The sequence below is a fragment of the Indicator indicator genome, chromosome 5, assembly GCF_027791375.1.
Source record: "Indicator indicator isolate 239-I01 chromosome 5, UM_Iind_1.1, whole genome shotgun sequence".
Classification (NCBI taxonomy): Eukaryota; Metazoa; Chordata; class Aves; order Piciformes; family Indicatoridae; genus Indicator; species Indicator indicator.
The window spans coordinates 11,191,914-11,211,597 of NC_072014.1; the positions used below are offsets into that span (position 1 = coordinate 11,191,914).

General features: G+C 41.5%; 1 protein-coding gene across 1 annotated transcript in view; it reads left to right on the plus strand.

The window, feature by feature from the left end:
• IQCA1 (IQ motif containing with AAA domain 1) overlaps nt 1-19,684 on the plus strand; it is a 115,351-nt gene that overhangs the window by 25,366 nt on the left and 70,301 nt on the right. The window contains exon 6 of the mRNA XM_054380925.1: nt 5,760-5,947. Coding sequence (XP_054236900.1) covers nt 5,760-5,947 — 188 coding nt within the window. The remainder of the gene's footprint in view (nt 1-5,759; nt 5,948-19,684) is intronic.

Genomic DNA, 19,684 nt, shown 5'->3' on the forward strand with positions numbered 1-19,684 from the left:
TCCTATTTCCCCCACAAACTCAGGAATCTTCATATTATGTCCTATTTTTACAGCAACATCAATTATTAATATGTATACTTTTGCTGACAGAGGACCACACTAAAAATGTGAGTTTCGTTATCCAGTTCTGGGTCATTAACTGTGAAAAGCTTGTAAATATAATGGTTTATTCACATGGGAAGCCTTCATTAAGATGCATTATTTTACAACTGATGTGGCAGCACTGCATTATCAAGTTCACTGTCTCCGTCTAATATTTGTAATTTGTTTCTAAATGAGTTGCTGTTTGTAGGGCAAGTTAACAAATTTGAATTTCACATGGCCAAAGAAATTTCTTAAAGATGGGAAAATGCTTCTTCCCCCAAGGAAATGCCATTTATTAGTGTCTTACTGTAGAATGCCTCCCTTTGATTCAGAAGCAGAAACATTAGGGGCTCTGAGAGAAGTGATGTTAGAAATAAATTGCCTTTTGTCTTCCTTAACGTGCACATTAAGTATAGAAGGCTATAAAAGCAGCACTCATCATATGGTCTCAGCATAACTCTTTAGAGCTGCAGAACAAGCATGGGGACACATGTAAAGTTGATTTGCAATACTGAAAGGCACAGGCGTAAGACTGGTCAGAGAAGCATTGCTGCTGGAACTGTTGGAAATCTTCCTTGCGTGGTGTCCGTCTGTCTTGGCACTCCTGCCATTTCACGACCTGTTTTCTCTTGCATCCTCAGATGATCTAATCTTCTTCAGACACTTACTTCTGAAGTCTCCTCTTTGACAGTAGCACAGAAACTTTGTCAGGGCTGTCACGTAGACTCTATCTCCATTTGAAGATCCAAGAGTATTTGAAGATGAATACAAGATCCCAGGTTTTCCCAGTTGTCTCCTTGTTTCTGAGGCAAGGTTAGGAAAGTGTTGCATTCCGAAGCTGGTGGGGTTTAGGATGACACATACTCCTACAGTTAGGACAAGAACACTGTGGACCACAGAAAGAAAGCTTATCTTCAATCACAAAGCAAGAAGGTGGGAGCAATGTCCTCTACTTCATATCACATATGCTATTCCTAGCCTTTAAGGTGTTGCAATAGTCTAAAACATTTCAATATCATCTGTTATGTGCCAGAGGACTCCATTTTCTTTCCTCAGTTTGTCTTCTGCTTGAGAAAAGAAAAGCATTTTCTACAAAAATGCATCACAAACAAACAACAAATGGTAGAGAACTGACTGCTAAAGCAATAGTACAATTGCATTCTCTGGACATCTTGTTACATCTCTTCAGCAGCTCCTGCCACTGAAGTGCCTATTTTTAGGTTGTATTGCTAAATTCCTTTCCACATTCCATTCAACTTCTTATTCCCTACCTATACTTTACCAACCAATTCCTCTCCTTGATCACTCACACTGGTAAGCACACTTGGGTCATTCTCATAGGCTGGGGAAGCAGCCTTTAAGATAGTCTCCATTTTACTTGTTAGCCCACATACACGAGTGCTTTCGTTGTTTCCCCATGCTTGTTTTCCTTAAGTCAAATTAATTTTTTGATGATGGAATTGCACTGATTTCATAGAATGGCTTAGGTTGGAAAGGACCTTTGAGATCATCTACTCCAACCTCCCTGCCATGGGCAAGGATGCCTCTCAACTAGCAACAGAATAGAAAGTCAGGCCAGTTATATGTTCACCTGTAATGCTGTACTTAAGTAATAACCGTGGCATGATTTCCCACTGCTGTTCAGCACTTGTGCCCTCCTCCCCCAGAAACAGGAGCCAGCTTTCAGTTCCTGACATGTGTTGGACTCCTGGTCTTCACTCATAAACAGGGTGCATTGCATATGTTCCACATTAGATCCTTCCACCGATCCTTCAGGACTCATTTATCACAGCCAGCTCTGCCCTTCATTTCATGCTCTCCCTCACCCATCCGAGCTAGAGCATGTCACTGCCAAAGCTTTTGCACACAGGAGCTGCCCCTGGTTTGGCAGCTGTCTGTCCACTGCTAGGCCAACTTCAAAGGATGTCATTTGTTATTGATGTGTCTCCTTGTTACTCATCACAACAGCTTGCCTGGCAGTGATGGCTCCCCCTCAGATCGAGTGTCTTTTCATACCTGCCATATCATCCTATCTTGTTGGCCACTCTCCAGCACCTGGCCTCCACTCCAGCTTATCTGGCCCGTCTAGTTCTGAGCCAATTCTACTTTCCCAGAGGTGGAAACAATCAAACAGCAGCACATTTCACATCAGCAAGAGCCTTTTCCTCCATGTAAATAAACCCTTTTCCATGTACTTAATTTAGAAAATATTAACAGCAAGAAATCAACTGGATTAGGGGGGAAAAAAATAACAAACACTCAAATGAGAATATAGTCTTATCTACTTTCCCTGTTCTCTTTTATTCCTTTCTTTAGTGGATTACCAACAGTGGGTAGTTGGACTCTTGTTGATAGAAGTGGCTCCTGTTTCTTTTGTTTTCTTTTAGTAAAACAGTTGTTAAATCAGAAAATGAAGAAAAAACAAAACAAAAAACTATGAAGGCCAAATACAACAGGGATTCTTTTCTGTTCTACAAGGTTATGTCCCAGCCTCCAGGCTGAGGGCAGCTCATAAACCAGCATCAGCAGATATTGATAACTACACAGAGCTCAGACAGGTAGCTGCACAAATACTTACTCAGGACTTGGCTAGATTTTGCCACCCAGATCACGTTCTGTAGCCTTGTTGCTATCAGCATCTGATCCATCTAGTTTAGAACTACCTGGACCTCGTCCACACAATGGATCCAGCTTCATGACTCTGGACTCAAGTGTAGATAGGGTCTGTATTAATTCACTTAAAGATAAGAATATCCTGTTTCTGGTCTTGCTCATGTGGGCACATTCTTGCCAGTTCAAACCGAACCTTGTTTGGCTTTGGTACTGATGAAAGATATCTGATAGTAAATTCACAGGCTCCCTCAAGACCCAGTGGACAACAGTTCAGAGGAGGAGATGAGCAGAGGAAAAGTTCAGAGATGGCAGAGCAGCTCTCTTTTCTGTGGTACTAGCAGGGGCCATCCTGCTCTCCACTTCGTTCTGGTCCCATGCTCACCATCTGCTTCCCTTGTTATGACACTGGTCCTCAACTGCCTCCTTGACTGGCTGGATTCACCTCTTTATACAGAGACCCAAGGAGGTTGGGAGTGGAAAGACAAAAGGGATTGTTTTCCACTTTTTAAAGAGCTGAACTGGTCAGGTGAGTGCCAGAATCTGTACAGAAGAGAAGGCCTTCACATCCAGCACTTAAGATAGAGGGAAAACAGCCCCTTCCCAGCACCAGTGAGATGTACATCTAGTGAGAGTTTCATGACCTTTCACTCTTAAATCTCCAGATGCACACTGTACAGGAGCCTGTCTTTCTCCATCAGCTGCATATCAGCCTCATTAGAGCTAGAAATATCCTTGTGCCCCCCACATGAAGTTGTCTAGCCTGAGCTTTGATTCTATCACTTCCCAAAGGAGATGAGAGGGGTGAGGAGACCTTCTACTCACTCAGCACGGCATAAGCACTCACCACAACTAACTGTGCTCATGGAAACGCCCATTCAGTTCCTTTTCTTGTACTCCCAGATTTCTTTCCCTTGTCCCTTTTCGTCTCACATATCTTCAACTAGAAAACCTTTGTCTTAGTGAAACAGCCCTTCCCCAGCTTCCCCTGGGGAGCATCTGGTTAAAAGCCTACTAAGCTATCCTCTGCACATTATGCACTATCTGTTCAGACCATGCTGTGTCTTGGCTCTAGCTGGCTCATCTCTTTGGTAGCAACCCTGCTACCAAGAACTCTAGGCAGTAGTACTCTGATAAGAACTTCTCAGAAAAGCTGTCCTTTGAGCATTGCTGTAGTGAAACAACAGCTCAGTGTGAAACTGAACAAGGGAAGATCTCATTTCTAGATCTTGGTCTGAGAAGCAAGTTTCATGGCTCCTTGTCTAGTTTCCGAATGAGTCCTCAGAAGGTATCATTACAGGCTGTTCTGAGGTTCCTTTAGTGTTAATAAAGCACACAATAGTGAAATCCAGGTAAAATAAACATAAAGAGTGTTAGTAGCAATTGTGCCATACTTTAAAATAGGCACTGGTGAAGGCCAAGATCAGAAGCATTTAACTTCCATGGAAACAGAATTGAGTGAAGGTAACATCTCAGAGTGAAAGGCAACACTTTGGGTCATATATTCAGGAAGAAAATGTGCTGCTGCCTTGCAGCAGCATGTGCACATGCTGCTCTTCTTGTTTCCTCCTGAATATTTTCTCACCAGTGGCCTTGACCAATTCCTTTTGCATAGTATCACAGATGCAAGGAAGACAGTAAATTGCTTTCCTGAACAGGGCCTCTGCGCTTACTTTGGAGAGTGTGCAATCCCACTGTGTACTTTCTGAAACCAAATTTGCTTGGCACTTGTTAGTGATTTTTGGAACCTGGCTGAAGCATGGAAAAACACCAACAGATCTTAAATATAAGTTGGCCAAACCTTTGATAGGAGCTTATTTTATCTTTGCGGGAGTCCTCTGGAATAAGGACTTGGAGCACACTAGAAAATGCATCACAAGAACAAGAAGAATGCATTACTAAGTTATTTTGAGATGCGCTGATTAAGGATAATTTCTACACATTCTGAAGGTAAAAGCCCAGGTTTTACCTGTATAGGTAAACCTGTATAGTTTTTTTTCATGGAAACCGAGAGCCCTAGGCTTTTGTTCACATACGCTGCCACCTATATGTCAAACAGACACTGCCTTTGAAGAGTAGAACACATCATATCACAAAAACAGATTATCACATTTTCTCCTCCTTTCTAGTCTTACATTTGACATATGCTATCAGACAATATAGTTGGTACTTCCCAAGTATGTAGAAAATACTTTGTTCTAGAATTCAAAAAAACTCCAAAGCTACTTTAAAAGTTCATTTTTAAAATATATTTGCCCCTACCCTTACAAGGTGGTAGTAGCTCATAAAAAACTGGGAACATCTGAACTTTATCAACCACTGCAAACTAAAAAATGCAAAGTTTCAGACCACCCACACAGATGGTATTTTTCATGCTTCTGTATTTGCATACCAGAAAGACTTTCATTTTTCTCTTTCAAAGTACACATGCAAAATCAATCACAAAGCAGAAATTACTGTAAGGCTTTCAAGTGGCTTAGAAGCCCTTCTTGCCAAGGTTATCAAATCATGGGAAACTCGGGGAGCTATGATTTTTATTACAGTGTTTGGGGGGGAGGGTTGTTTATTCTTTTGTTGTTGTTGTTCCTCAAGGGAAGTTGAATTTCCTAAAGGAATATGACCAGCTGCAACAAAATACCAGGAAACCAGTGACCAAGCAGCGCATATAAAAAATTTAAGTGAACAAATTAAAAACAATACTGGCTAATTAAAAAGTACCAATGGGAAGTCCAAACATTTGAGAAATCAATTAAAACATCTCTGGCACCCTTCTGACATGGATAAAGTTGGCATTTGCAGAACAGCAGCTTTCTCACCTGTCTCATTGAGATCCCAGGATCCCACGCTGGAAGGCTTGTTTTTGTACATTGCAGTGTTGTTAATTAATGCTGAAACACTAACAATAGACCATTGTGCGCATCCAGGCACTTTTTATGAACACAGTTTTTTCCTGGCTTTTCACAAATAAACTAAGGCTTAAGCTCAGATTCACTGTCAACCTGGCATTCCATTTTGTACTAAGCTTCTTTTAGTTCATACCTTTTGTTTTCTCCTGTCGTTTCCAGACTCTGCCTCCTCACTTAATGGCAAGAAGTAATTCACAGATGCACGCCAGGCAAGTAAACACTCTGCAAAGTGAGGTCCAGGAGAGACATGAGGAGGTACCCATCAAGGACAAGCTAAGAGAAATGGAAGGGCTCCACATCAAGGAAACTCTCCAAGATCAGATTGGCCAGTGTTTCATCGAGAGCCGGTAAGCAGCGAGAAACACTTGCCCTCTGACAAGTCCATTTGCCCCAGGGAGCCTGATTTTGCAGTTCTGACAAATCACAAACTCCATCTTGCAGTGGTGATCCCAGTTCCAGCTTCAGAACTACTTCTGCATCATCTGCAAAGCTAAGTTCCTGAGTGGCAGGACTCTGAACTGGGGAAACCAGATTAGTGTATCACTCCTTGCACAGCCCAGTAGGGATCAGAGGGGCACCTTGAAAGACAGACTGCAAAATTAGGTCCGTAAGAATTAATGTGGGACACGTTCAGTTTGCACATTATCTTGAGCTCTGGCTTTCTAATTATAAGAAGCATACTTAAAGTTTAGGAACACTGACTTTTTTCCATGTCTGAATAAATAAGGTTTAGGAGACAGAACGCAGTCTTCCATGAGATAGAAATATAATTATTGGCTATAGCAAACCACATCACGTTGCCAGTACTGCAATTCAGGTGCCTGCTACAGGTCTTATCCAGCAGCCAATATGACTCTGAAGTACTTTTGCACTTGAGGCCTTCAAGACACTCCTCCAAATGTAACTTTACTGAAGTAGTGCTGCTGATCTCAGTGAAACTTCACGTCTCAGTAGAGTTAAGCACATACTTACACTTTTTTAAACTGAGTGCTGACATCTATAGTTCTTTCGGGAAGTTTACTTTAGCTGAAGAAGTTTGGAGACCAGCGTTTTTCATATGGCAATACGGTAAAGCCTTGTACCAAGGAATGTAGGCTGCTTTTGTAATAGAGGTGATTTTCCAGGATTTACTCCAAACAGTGGATTACTATTTGGTAGTAGCAAATTGGGAAGCAGCACCCAAAGTTCCAGAATGTAGCAGCACAGTTTCAGCTGCTCTGCATAAAACTGCTCTGCAAAAACACTTCCAGTGTTCCTGTGTCTTCAGCTGCTTGGTGATGTTACAGGGCTCATATTTGTCTTGTGAACTACTGTCATGTCCATTAATCATTTAGCATTTTTCAGTGTACTGGACCTGCCTTCTGCTTGCAGTTTCCAGTTGGAAACACAAATGCATTCTGATGAAATCCTGCTATATTTATTCCTTGACTGCTTTAATAAGGTTTTACTACCTATATAACAGTGTGCTGTTTGTTAAAAAAAAAAAAAGGCAATCAAAAATAGCACTGTCACAGGTCTGCCACAATCTATTTCTGGTTTGTCTTGTACCTTTTTGTCATAGACACTCAATACTCTAGTATATTTTTACCCCATCTAGCTCTCCTTTAGAAAGGTTTTACAAATCTCAGTTCTCACAAAGCACTTCTCCATTCCCTAAATCAATCGTGTTCCTAGGACTTAGTCTGCACACTTCTTGAGCTGCCATTTCCTGCTGCTCCCCACAACTCCCAGTGCGTTCTAAGGCAGAGAAAGATCTTATTTCCTTTGCTTAATATTACTCACCTAATAGTAATTCTCTAACATAGGTCAATCGTGTCCAATTAACTTGATTCTACAGCTTGAGGAGTACTCACTGAAATACTGTATGAACCAATAACAATGTTTCTCTAGGAGATTAGCAGAGAACAGTCAGTCTCCCAGAGAATAAGGCTGAGCCATAAACCTCTTTAAAGACAGTTATGAGACATTATTAAAAGTAAAATCCATTCCATGGAGACACTTAACAGCAGGGCCAAGCAAGAGCCTAACCAATCCAAAAGATCATTTGGAGGAAGCCGAAGCCATCGTTCAATCAAGGCAGGTGGAGAGGAATGGCTGAATGAGCAGTTCATCACAGTCCTTGTACCTAATGTATAAGCGACCTCAGTCTTATGTGTCTATGAAATACTCTGCAGATGTAAGGTGGAGTGTAAATGCTGAGCTTTCTTATTCAAGCAGCCTTTGTAAGTGAAATGGGACCTCGTTGCTACATTTGTATCCCAAGTGTGCCCAGGGGCACCACTTTAGGTAAGACTTCAAGGCTATGGGCAGACATAGTCAGTATCCCAGCATATAAATACGTGATTAAGCAAGTTATAAGGAGTTCTTTAGCTAACCTTTAAGTTATCTGGTCTGGCCTAGTCAGGTTCAGTAGTCTTGAAGCTCATCTTGCTTTGAAAATGAACAAAGATTAAAGCAGATGTTTGAATATAAGCAACACATTAACTGATCTTGGATAGCTCTATAGGTATGCTCTTCCTGAGCAAGTGATTGTATTAAATGGGTCCAAGATACACCCACACACAGAGTTAATCATTGACACCACTGCTTACACACATGCTTTTAGTCAGACGTGTCCCTCTGCTGCAGCTGGGGCAGACTGAGAAAACAACTTCCCTTCAACATTGTAGAACAACCAGAGTGAGATGCTTCTCAACCCATCCATCGGAAACAATCTGATATTAAAAATTACTAGCCAAAAAGTGGTTTTAAGCTAAATCAGAGCACAGTAAAAGAGATGCTGCATGTGCGGTTACATGGTGCGCCTGGGGGTAGGGTCATTTCTGATGGCAGAGTTGCAGTTACAGACTTGGTGCAGGTAGAGCAGTGCGTGTTTGATCATACTCTCTGCTATTCTCTTCTTCTAAATTAACTGTCCATCATTATCTCTAAAAATCAATAAGGCATGTTTCATTGATAAAAAAAATATTCTGGTGATTTAGTGGTGTGGTAGATAAAATTCTGCCCACAGTGAAACCAGTGGGAGAGATGCCATCAGCTTCATCAAAGGCTGGAGGTCACCCAATATTTTATTTCATTTTAATCTGGCCGAGTGATGCAAGTGATTTATGAGACTGGGAAGAGTCAGAGTGAGCTGCCTGCCATCTACTCTTCACAGGAGGCCTCTATTTAAGTGACCAAAATAGTTTTCCTCACACACATATTTCACTTACATCCAAAATAGGTTAAAAAGAAAACAACTACCAACAAATTTCTACACATGGGAAGCATGTGTGTCGTGAAGAGCCAAGCTTTCCATATGGTTCTTGCCCAAGACACTGCAGAACTAGCAGGAGTTGTGTCCTGCTCCTGCCTAGCCTTCTGAACGGTGGCCAGATCTGAAGTGTCAAGGTTTACATTAATTATTACCTGCCAGGATATATTTTGGCTCTCCACTAAGCCAGCCTACGAGATCAACAGCTAAATGTAGCTTATAAATTATTCTTTAACCAGGCTTTTTGACAGAGTTTACCTTTTTCCATAGTCTATTAAATAAACAGATAACTAAAGGGGAACAAAGATTCTTTTGAATAAGTTTTGCTGCATATTCTAAAGAAAATAAACCCAAACTTCCATCTTTTATCCTTCAATTGCAAAAAGATGTGATAGGAAATACAGTTAGCAGGTATTGTTTTTCAGCACAGCTGCTATTAGATTACAAAAGCAATAAGTGCATATTAAATTTCTCCACTTGTAAGAACTGCTATAAATATTTACCACTTTCTTTGCACAAAGGCACTTACCTTGCTTCGGTCAATTCAAGACCCAAGGCAGCTTCTTATGAAGATAGGTTCTAAAAAAAGCAAAATAAAGCAAAACTGAAAGGAACCGATTAAATGAAAACATTGCAGTTGCTTATTATAAACCCACTACAGAGAAGACAAAATATTTTTGGTGTAACACTGTACATTCCACTGCCTCACCATCCATTGTTCTTTTTATCTCTATTGGCTTCCATGAGGTTGTTCTCATTTAGCTTGCAAATTGTTCACATAAAGCTTTCTAGGTGTCTGTCTGGCCTTGTCCCTATGCACCATGCTAGAAAGTAAAGATAATTTTTTTCTCATGTTTTTTTAATGAAAGCATCATGCAGTATACCTACAGGCCTCCCTTTTTTCCAAGATAGCTATATGACTCGTAGAGCAGGAGTACAAATGTTCCAAAGTTAACAGCGGCTACCATTATATACATCTGAGTCTGGATTTTAATCACTTGACTCCCACAGATTCCATCCATTACATTAATAACAGATTTTCATATTAAGATATAGCAATTGCATAGCTGGAGGTTTAGTTTCAATTTCCTGTACTATTCCAGAACAAAACCATTTCTCTCTAATTTCACATTTAGGGTTTTGCACTGCATATGCAAAATCAGTCATCATCATCATCTCCATCTCTGCTTTTTACCCGGTGCACATACCAACAGTTCCCAAATTACAACTCTTCCTTGAGTCATCCCTAAAATAAATAGCAAAATACGTTTTTAAAAAGTGTTGAGAAGAAGGCAGAAGAATCCCCTTATTATACAGGAAACTATAGCAAGATCTTTGTGTAAGAGAAGTCTTCTCTGACAGAAATCAATACAAAGGATAAGAAATCAAGATGAGGGTTTTATTACAAGAGATAGCCTCAAGAATCACAGGGGAGAGCCTAATACACAGGCTCTGCTGTAATGTGTCTTATGCCCTCTAGCTGTAACAAATTATGCTGTGGATTTCTTGGAGGATTTATATGCCGCTGCTCAGCGCTCTAGGGAGCATTTCATCAGTGGCATTGCTGACCTAATAACAGGGGATCTAAGTAATAGCAACTTTTATGTACGTTATGTGTTATTCCCACAGATTTGGGGATTGGTTTTCTCAAAAGGAGGAGGCGAGGGGTAAATGTGCTTTCATAATAGGTTTACACTTTACTGATTAGCTTTGAATGATCTTCTTGCTCTGCCTGCTGTCTTGAGTACTGTCAGAAAGAGAATTGGCCAAGCTTCATGGTGAGAGAATGAGACTCCTTCTGAAGCAGGGGGTTCCTGCATTTTATTTATTCATTTGGAACATTCCTGACAGCCAGCCCAGGCTTTGATGCAGAGGAAAGGAGAAAGAAATAGGAAGTTATTGTGTTATATTTCCCTTTTTCACAAGATTATTTTGTTGAGTTGAGTTTACTGCCAATATGCCTGTTCACAGAGCTCCCTAGGTAGCAGGGGGTGGGGAAGGAGAAGGCAGGAGGAAGATGAATGGAGAGAGAGGTTTTGCATTGAAACTCTGCAGCATAGGGAAAGTATTCATTTGTGTCAGGCACTGCCTGTATCACATTTCACACTCTGTACACACTGCTTTTTATGAACTTAATGCTAACGTGCGTGAAAGCTGCCAGGCAATCCATCAGCAACTGAAGTCTTGCCAACAGGACAGAGACAGATGACACCTCAGCAGTGCCAAGCAGTGGCACCCCCTCCCCGTTCCACCTCAGCTCTTGTTCGGAGGAAATGTTGCTTTAAGTCTATCCAGACCTGTGCTGTTTTTTCAATCCCGTCTGGCTCATCATATGTGCCTGCAGCCTGCCAGAAATGATTTCCAAGTAACCAAGACGCATGGATTGTGGTCTCTACACAATATGGCAACAGTTCACAAAACAGCTGATAGGAAAATTGCTTAATAACCAGGTTTAGAGCAATGAATCACTATGGCAGACAGTTCTCTTAAAGATCGAGATTCAGTCTAGAAATCCGTGGAACACAGAGATGTCACCAGCCCCCTTCCATACAGTGCCTTGTTCTCTGGAAAATTAATTGCCACCTTCTCTACCATTCCTGAGAGGGTATTTCTCCTGCAGAAGCCTACCCAAAAATGCCTTTCTGATGTCTGGTGCTTTATATTCAAGCACATACAGGAGTTGCTGCTCACAGAAGCCCTTTATAGGTAGATGAGGAATTGTTCTCTTTCACCTAAATCCATATCATCATTACTTGTTTTCCCTGTCATCATAACGGACTGTCACACGCTCACAAGCCACTTGTATGTGACATTCCACATAGGAGGAAAAATTACCAGCCAGAAGCAGTTGTGAGGTCAATGGACAAATCAGGATATCCTGCAAATGAGGATGAGTAAGTGGTTGTCTGCTGATTCCAGCAGATGAGAATGAGCCGAACTAAATGAGAAAAAGGTCTTTAACTGCACTACCATTTTCTCCTGTGCTTTCCTGTTCACTGGAGTTGAATGTATCTTCACCTACCCTCATGTGCTTTGAGCACTGAAAGCCTACACAAACTGAATTCCTTAGGGAACAGCACAAAACAAGGAGAAGCTCCTTCTGAACCATTCTGCAGGCAGTCTGGGTTGTGTTTCCTCTCTGAATCATCTTATTTTCCTCAGGAGACTGAAGACAAGCTCTGAATTGTGGAAATGAAACCGTGAAAGAAGATGGCACAGTCTTGGGTATCCTCCTCTGCCTAAATCCTTTGTCTTCCTGCAAAACCACAAAAGCATTAATAGAAGAGACAATGTCCATTTTCTCTATCCATCATTTCACCTCTGTTTTCTGGCAGAGTTAACAGCTTCAGATTTTACAAAGGCAGCAATCTCTCTATCATAACAATTAGTGCTGGTACAAAGTGCTCTCTGAATGCCTTTCTCCCATGCCAAAAGGCCATTCTGCAGGAACAGCTTACATTTAATGTCAGTCTTCCTGAACATGTTTCAGCCTACTCCCAGATGTTTGACTGTACCTCATGTACACAATCAAAGCTAGCTTCAAACTCCAACAAGAACAGAGCTGTGACAGTACATAGCTCTGGCAGCAAATCCTGTCCAGGATCCTGAATAAATATTCTGGCATCTAGACCATGCTGAGCTACTTGCTGCAAGCAGCCATGCTGCTGAGCTAAAGTACATCTGTGGGAACTAAAATCCTGCCTTTGGGCTCCTGGGTGAGTCAACCTCTAAGACTGATTAATTAACGTAATTAGGAGCTGTAAACATTAATGGGTAATGTTCAAGCATTTCCTAACACGTTCTTAACAGCTTCCACTGAGCAGTTATCTAGTGACTAATTTTGGCAGACATCTTTAGGGCTGGAGGGAGCAAGGGAATGGAATGCAAATGCATCACTGGTTTACCAGAGGAGTACCAGAGCAAATAGCCCACTGGGTTTCTTTGAACAGAGGGAAAATAAGTTATCATAAACAAGAGGATTGTTTGTGTATGACAGGAGACAGTGGAGCCCACAGTTCTGCAACCTGTTTTCCTATAATCAACTATCTAGCTTTGGCAGCCATTTAAAAATGAACCAACAACAACCAACCAAACCTTCAGCCCTTCTTTCTTGCTTATGGGAACACCACGTTGCTCTCTCTTAAAAAGTGTGAGCCCCTCTAATTCCAAAGGAGGGACAACTGTTATTAAGTCCACCTGCGGTTAATCTACTTTATTGGGTGTCTGTGGATTTACAGGAGGCAAGGGACACCTCTGGAAGCTTCTGTGCAGTGGCAGAAGTTGCCTACTTCAGTGCACACAAAATATTTACGAGTGTGCTGACATTAATAGAGGCAGCTTGATGGCTTTTGGGGGGGATCAGCCGGAAGCCCCCGCATTCATATATTTCTCATACTTGGTGAAACACTGATAAATCTTTGTGGCAGGTATCTGAAACAGTAAGACCAGCTGAACCCTGGTGTCACGCCTCCAGAGAGGCATTGATAACATCACTAGCTCTGCTTTCTAAATCACCACAAACTGAGATATGTTGCCTTTCCAGTTTTGTAAGGCTCCTTGAATTGACACTTCGATTTATGATTGCCACCTCTACAGTGATTAAAAACATGCCCTGCTGCTGATCCTCCATTTCACTCACTGAACTACTAAAAGTTTGGAATAATTAAGGAACAAAAAGAAGCCTCTTAAAATATTGCAGGTGCAAATCAAGCTTCCCAAGGGGTTTTCAACATAACAATTCATCTTCACGAACCTCTTGATTTAATCATTGAGTACACCAATGCTGCATATAAGCCTTCCAAACACTACTTCCAGATAGTTATTCGGATATCTTAAATCATAAAGTCATTAGTGATCTGCCCTGAGTGATCTCTCTTTACCCTTGACAGTTTGCTTACTGACTTCATTACTGAAAATAGGGTCAAATCCTGACAGTATTTAACAGAGCAAAGTCCTTGTTCTAGGCAGACTCCCATCAACTTCCAGGGGGATTCACAGAATGAGACACTGTTGTTCCTGAGCAAGCTTATCAATATCAGGGCTTTTTCAAGGGTGTCACACATATGGAAGCACATACTCTTGCCCCTCAAACAGTTTACCAGCTGTGCAAGGTCAAAGAAAACTATTTCAGTACTGTGGCACTTTGGGTTTTTTTCTGCCCAAAAGTTCAATCGGAGGCTTTCTGTCTGTGATAGAGCTTTTCCTCAGCATTTTGCAGGAATGCTCAGAACTTCAAGCATCTGTAAGCACATATCCATCTCTTCATCAGGCATGATTTGTATTGCACACCTCTTCCCATGCTTGCATATAAATTATGCATTAGCAACATTAAAAGCTCATTCAGATCTGAGCAGTCACACATTAGCAAAGCCAGAATGAGCATGGTTCTTCTTCAGACCAGTCTCTCCTTCTCCACTTTTCTCCTCAAACTGGTTGCTTCTAAATTGCGTTGCCCAGAAAGACTTAATCTTTCCCCCATCCCATTTCAGTCCCAGTTTCTGTCTCCACAGTTTAAACTGTGAAGCTCTTAGAAACTCTGGTGACTGTAGACCAGAGGCTAAATTGTGCAGAGCCTACTAGTTCAGCCTAGGGAGGTAGGATTTTTTAGAGACAGCAAATACACTTCTTTGCTAAAGGGCAAGGTGAAACTCCTAAATCTTGGAAGCAAAAGGATGAGTCCCATTAGACATTTTCATTTATGCAGCATAAGCAGTATTAGGTCTTTAAATAGTCTTCTTTAGAAAAGCTGGAATCATTTGAGCCAATATTTTCAGACCTATATATTGTAAATTGAATGCTCAGCATCTAAACTATTCATCCAAAATGGTCAATAGTCCCAATGGTTTAACAAATTATAATCATCTGAGAAACAGAGCTTTGTACTGAATAGTGTCAGGCAGTGAGATTGGGAAGTGCTAAAATCAGAAGTGGAAAAGGAGTACAGCTGTTTTGGTGCTCTCAGTTCCTGCCCAGTGCACTGCAGACTGCACAGCTGTTCACACAAGATGAGAAGCAAAATAAGTTTAATCGTCAGAGATTAGCATGCAAGAGCAGATCAGATGCTTGAGAGAGACATGAAACCCCAGACAGGGCACCAATAGATGAGAGGAAACAACCTTCCCCCACAATGTTGCCAATGAGTGAGCATTCTGAGTCCCATTTTCGGTGCATCACTTTTCCAGATAGTTTATAAGAATCCATAGCCTCCCCGTAACAGGTTCAGTTCCAGCAAGTATGGTGTGGAGACAGTCACAGGTGTAGTTCTCCACATACAAGCAGGGCACCTTATTCCTAAGAGCACAGTATGAAATAGAGGAGTAAAACAGATACAAATGAGGTCAAAGCAATAAGCCTCAGCATATATATTTGGCGGTACAGCTGCAGCTCAGAATGAAGAAATTAGAGAACCAAACCCAATGTATTAGTACAAGGATAAGTTTCTGCGTCTTATCCCACTAGTCACTTCCAGCCCTTTTCTTACAGACATGCACACCCTGAGCACTATTCCATAAGATGAGAATTCCTGTCTCCATTTGCTTCCTAAATTGTCCTTGGTAGCACTGCAGAAACCATGCTGAAATTTGGTTTAGATTCTCTTTTCTACCTTCTTCAAATAGCTGAAAGGGACCCAGAGACAACCCACAGTCCACTGACCTTGAGTCTAAGCCTCCTGCTTAGCATTAAATCTCCCTAAAATACTCACTCCTTTATATGTCTAAAAGGCTGGAATCAGCTCAAGTAAATAGCATTACTCTAAGTTGTTCCCATTTGCAAACAAGAAAGAAAAAAAATGTTGTAATTAATTAGTTCATTTCCTAGAGTACTTGTACCCATCTGTAGTAATGCTTAGTCTGAAAATGCTTAGAGTTACCAACATAATGCAACAAACACCCCACTGATATTCTCAAGGGCATTTCCCAAATATTAGATTTATTTGTTGTCATAGATACTTCCACAGACACAAACATGAGCTACATTCAAGGGCTCACACTTGCCAAGAGCTTATTATAATACAGCTTGACATATTTTAAAGACTGAAATGAGCTTTTACTGGAATGTGCTGGAATGGCATGCCCCCTACAATTGATGTTGGGTTGCAGTTCATCTACACTGCACTTTATTCCTTCCTCTAAGCAGAGTCCTAATGCAGCAGACAGGATTTCTCAAAGCAGAAACAGACAAATAGGGTGTTCAACACTGATAACTGGGGCCTGCTTTTCACCTCAGACCTGGTTTCTCTTGCAGTCATCCAGCTAGATACCTATTATGCTTGGCCCAGAGGGACCTTCTGTACCATCTGACCTGTTCTTGGTTTGACCAGCACAGCATAGCTCTAATCAATGAGAAAGGAAGAATGGAATGATCCCAAGGGGAAGAGCAAGTTAGTTTTTTCACTCCACTACAATAGCAAAATACCTTCTCCAACAAGTTAATACAGAGCAGGTAGCAGAACCAATTTTCCCACTTGCCCATTTCCAGCAAAGTGAATGAAGATCTGCTGGGATACAGGAACAAGAAACAGGCAGAGAAAAAAAAGAAACAGAGTCCCACTGGTGCCTGGTAGGAGGACAGAGAGGTACTGAAGAGCCAGTGGCTGGAAGAGGAGAGGTGTTTGAGGGATATTCCGGGAAGAGAAAGACTAAGGAAAAGCTTAGAAGTGAGGAGGATAAAAATGAACATGAAGCATAGAGTAGTGGCTCCTAAGCTACAGCCCTTGCTCCGCAGAACAATCCCTTTGGAGCAGCAAGCAGAGGTGGTAGAAAAGACAATTTCAGCCTTAGCTGTGTAGAAGAAGAAAGGAGGCAAGTAGGAAAAAGAAATGTGGCACAGACTGACACAAGCAGAGTAAATGGGTAGCAGAAACAGTCATGAGGAGCTGGAGAGGCAGAATCAGAAGAGGAGGGATGAAAGAGGCACATACCTAGGAAAAGAAAAAAAAATTTCTTTAAGTTACCAATTTGAAAAATAAGGACAGTTAGAACTAAAGACTGATAGAAAATATTAAGTGTCCAAGGCAAAGACAAAAAGAAATCCTCAAATGTGCATGCCAGGAAGCAAGCTCAGGTGGATATATTGAAAAAGACCTGATTGTCAGGAAGTCATATTTGACTATGGAGAGGAGGAAGGCATACAAGTTATGACCAGGAGTGTGGTGGAATGACAGCCTTTGCTTCACACAAGAGAAGACGGATGTATTTAATTCTGAAATACAATTGTTTCACCATTTTCAGTGGCAGTAGGATTTTCAGAGTTTACATATGCTGGGAACCATAGCAGCAGAGTATCTTGAAGGGGATATAAGGCTGATCCACGCAGGGCACTGTGGATTCACTACGCCAACATGTCAATAAATAACAAACTGTTGACAAGTTACTTCAGTGCTGAATTTCAAGTGAATTCAACACCCCAGAAGACTTGCATCATCTAGCATACAAAATCCAGGCTTACACTGAAAGCTGGTGGAACATCTACCAAACTGAGAACACTTCCCCTCCGGTCTCATTTCCCCCTGCCTTCCCTTGCCTGTAGCTTAGACAAAACAGTTCATCTCTTTTTGGGTCAAACATCAAATACACAATTAGAGTCAAACTCAGCTGCCAGAAGGTCCCACAAAGGTTGAGAGCACAACTTCAGTGAAAGGAGATTCTTAGCTGGTTAATAAAACATCCAGAGGCATTTAAGCAGAATGATCTTATGCCATTCTACTTGGGGCATAATATAAATTCCAGTAGGGTTAGGCAGAACTGATGGGCAATTGAGAGGGAAGGACAACTCAGGAAGCACAAGCAGGTGATTCCATCAGCCTCTAAATCCTCATCACAGACTAGCTAGTACAGGGCCCAGATGACAACAGTATATTGACTGCAATGCCAGGGTTAGCAAGCATGTCAAGGGCACATAATGCAAGGCATATCTTTGAGCAGATTGTTTCTCTTGAGAGCACCAGACTACCCCTTTGTTAGGTAGGTAGCATGCTGCCTGGTTTGGTAAGCACCTAGACAAACTCTTCCCAATACAAAATTAGTGGTAAAGTAGGTCCACAAATCCTATACTTGGATTGTATCACAATACTGAAAAAGTTTGAAAAGAGTATTTCTGTGGGTAGAACATGAACTTGCCTGAAACCGTAGTCTCATCCATTCCTTCCAGAGTCAATGTGTTTCAATTTTACTCAGAATTTCCGCACAGGAGAGATTAGTCAGACTCCATCAAGCAGATTGGTTTTATTATCCAGATTGGAATCCAGAGCTTTTGAGTCACGCTGTGTTTCAGTCCTCTGCAGATACAACAAAAAGCCTAATTATTTATACTAATTTACTTTAAACACACCCAGCTATTAGCAACACAAACTAGTTATGTTTTGTCTGCTGTCAGGCATCCTTAGGATTTATGCAAAAACAGTATTAAGAGCTACCATCCTAGGCTGAATGAGAGATATTTAACAGTGCATAAGGCAGGTTGCTAGTTCTCCTGAAGCTCTACTTGGAGTTCCATTCAGTAATACCCTATACCAAATGCAGTGTTATTTGTATAGCATAGAACTGGTTCTGTGTTTATTGAGATACTGATGCAATACCATTGCCCTTAACTAAAATCTGTTCAAACACTCCCCACTTAGAGCATCTTACTGGCTCAGTAATCCTGTGGTAGCTTGGAAAGGAAGTTTACTCCCATTTTGCATTCCCCATCACACAGAGAGACTGACTCTTTCATGCAGATTCTTCTGGAAAACGTCTAATCCAGCAAGCAATTTTGAAGATACTGGTTTAAAGCATAAATTAAAGGCTGCAGTCTGTGTAGCTGCAGGAGTCCTCAAAGTATTCCAAGTCAAAATACAATTGCTCCAAGGGAGTAAAATTCCAGTGCCGGAGCTTTGCCATCTTTCGTATTGCATACATGTGCTTCCCATCACTGGCTCAGCTCTCCTAGCTGCTGCAGAGGGGGTAATGCTATGCCCAAAATATTGTTTCACCTTCATCCTCTTCTGGGAAATCATGTATAATGCATGAGTTTATTCTTTATTTATTGCAAGGTTTGCAATTGCAGGAGGCCTGGGAACCGGTGGGAGTGAAGGTGGGAGCAGATGATTGTAGCCTCTCCCACGTATGTGCCTGTATTTCATTCCTGTCCAAACCTAATCTTTACATTCTTTGCCCGGGGGAGCTCTCCTATCCTATAATAAGGCCATTCCAGACAACTGATCTTCTGTGTAGGCCTGTGAAGCAATACATTAAGGTCTCCGGTATCGAAAAAAAAAAAGAAAGTACAAAAGAGCCTTAAGATTTAGTAAGTGAGTAAACCTGCCCTACGAGTCTCAACCCACAAACAGCACTTCCCACACCACCTTACTTGCTACACTGCTTTGGCAGAAGGAAATAACCACTGCTGGAGCACTTCGTTCCTGACAAGAATGGGCTACAGGTCCAGCTCCCAGAGGCCATCTCCGTGCCTGTCCCTGGGTCTCCAGCCAGGCGTCCACCTCTTCTGCCACCTTGCCAGTAGCTCTCGCCAGCACTGGTTCCATGAAGCAGAGAGATGCTTAAAAAGCACATAAAGCCATCATGTAAATGAACAGTAATTTCAATAAACTATTTTTTTTTTTGCTTGTAATTGAGAACATCCCACTGTGAGTAGCACATACAGAAGAATTCTGTTATTTAGAGAGGCAATGCCAGAGTCCTATAATAGGAATTTGATTCTTTATCATTCTTCTAAGATCATCCACATTTTGATCTGCTTTAAGGAAACTGTAGATCATATACCAGAGATGCACCAAACAGATACAGAAATAGAGCACTCCAGTTTCTCTTTCACAAAACTGAAAGGTGAG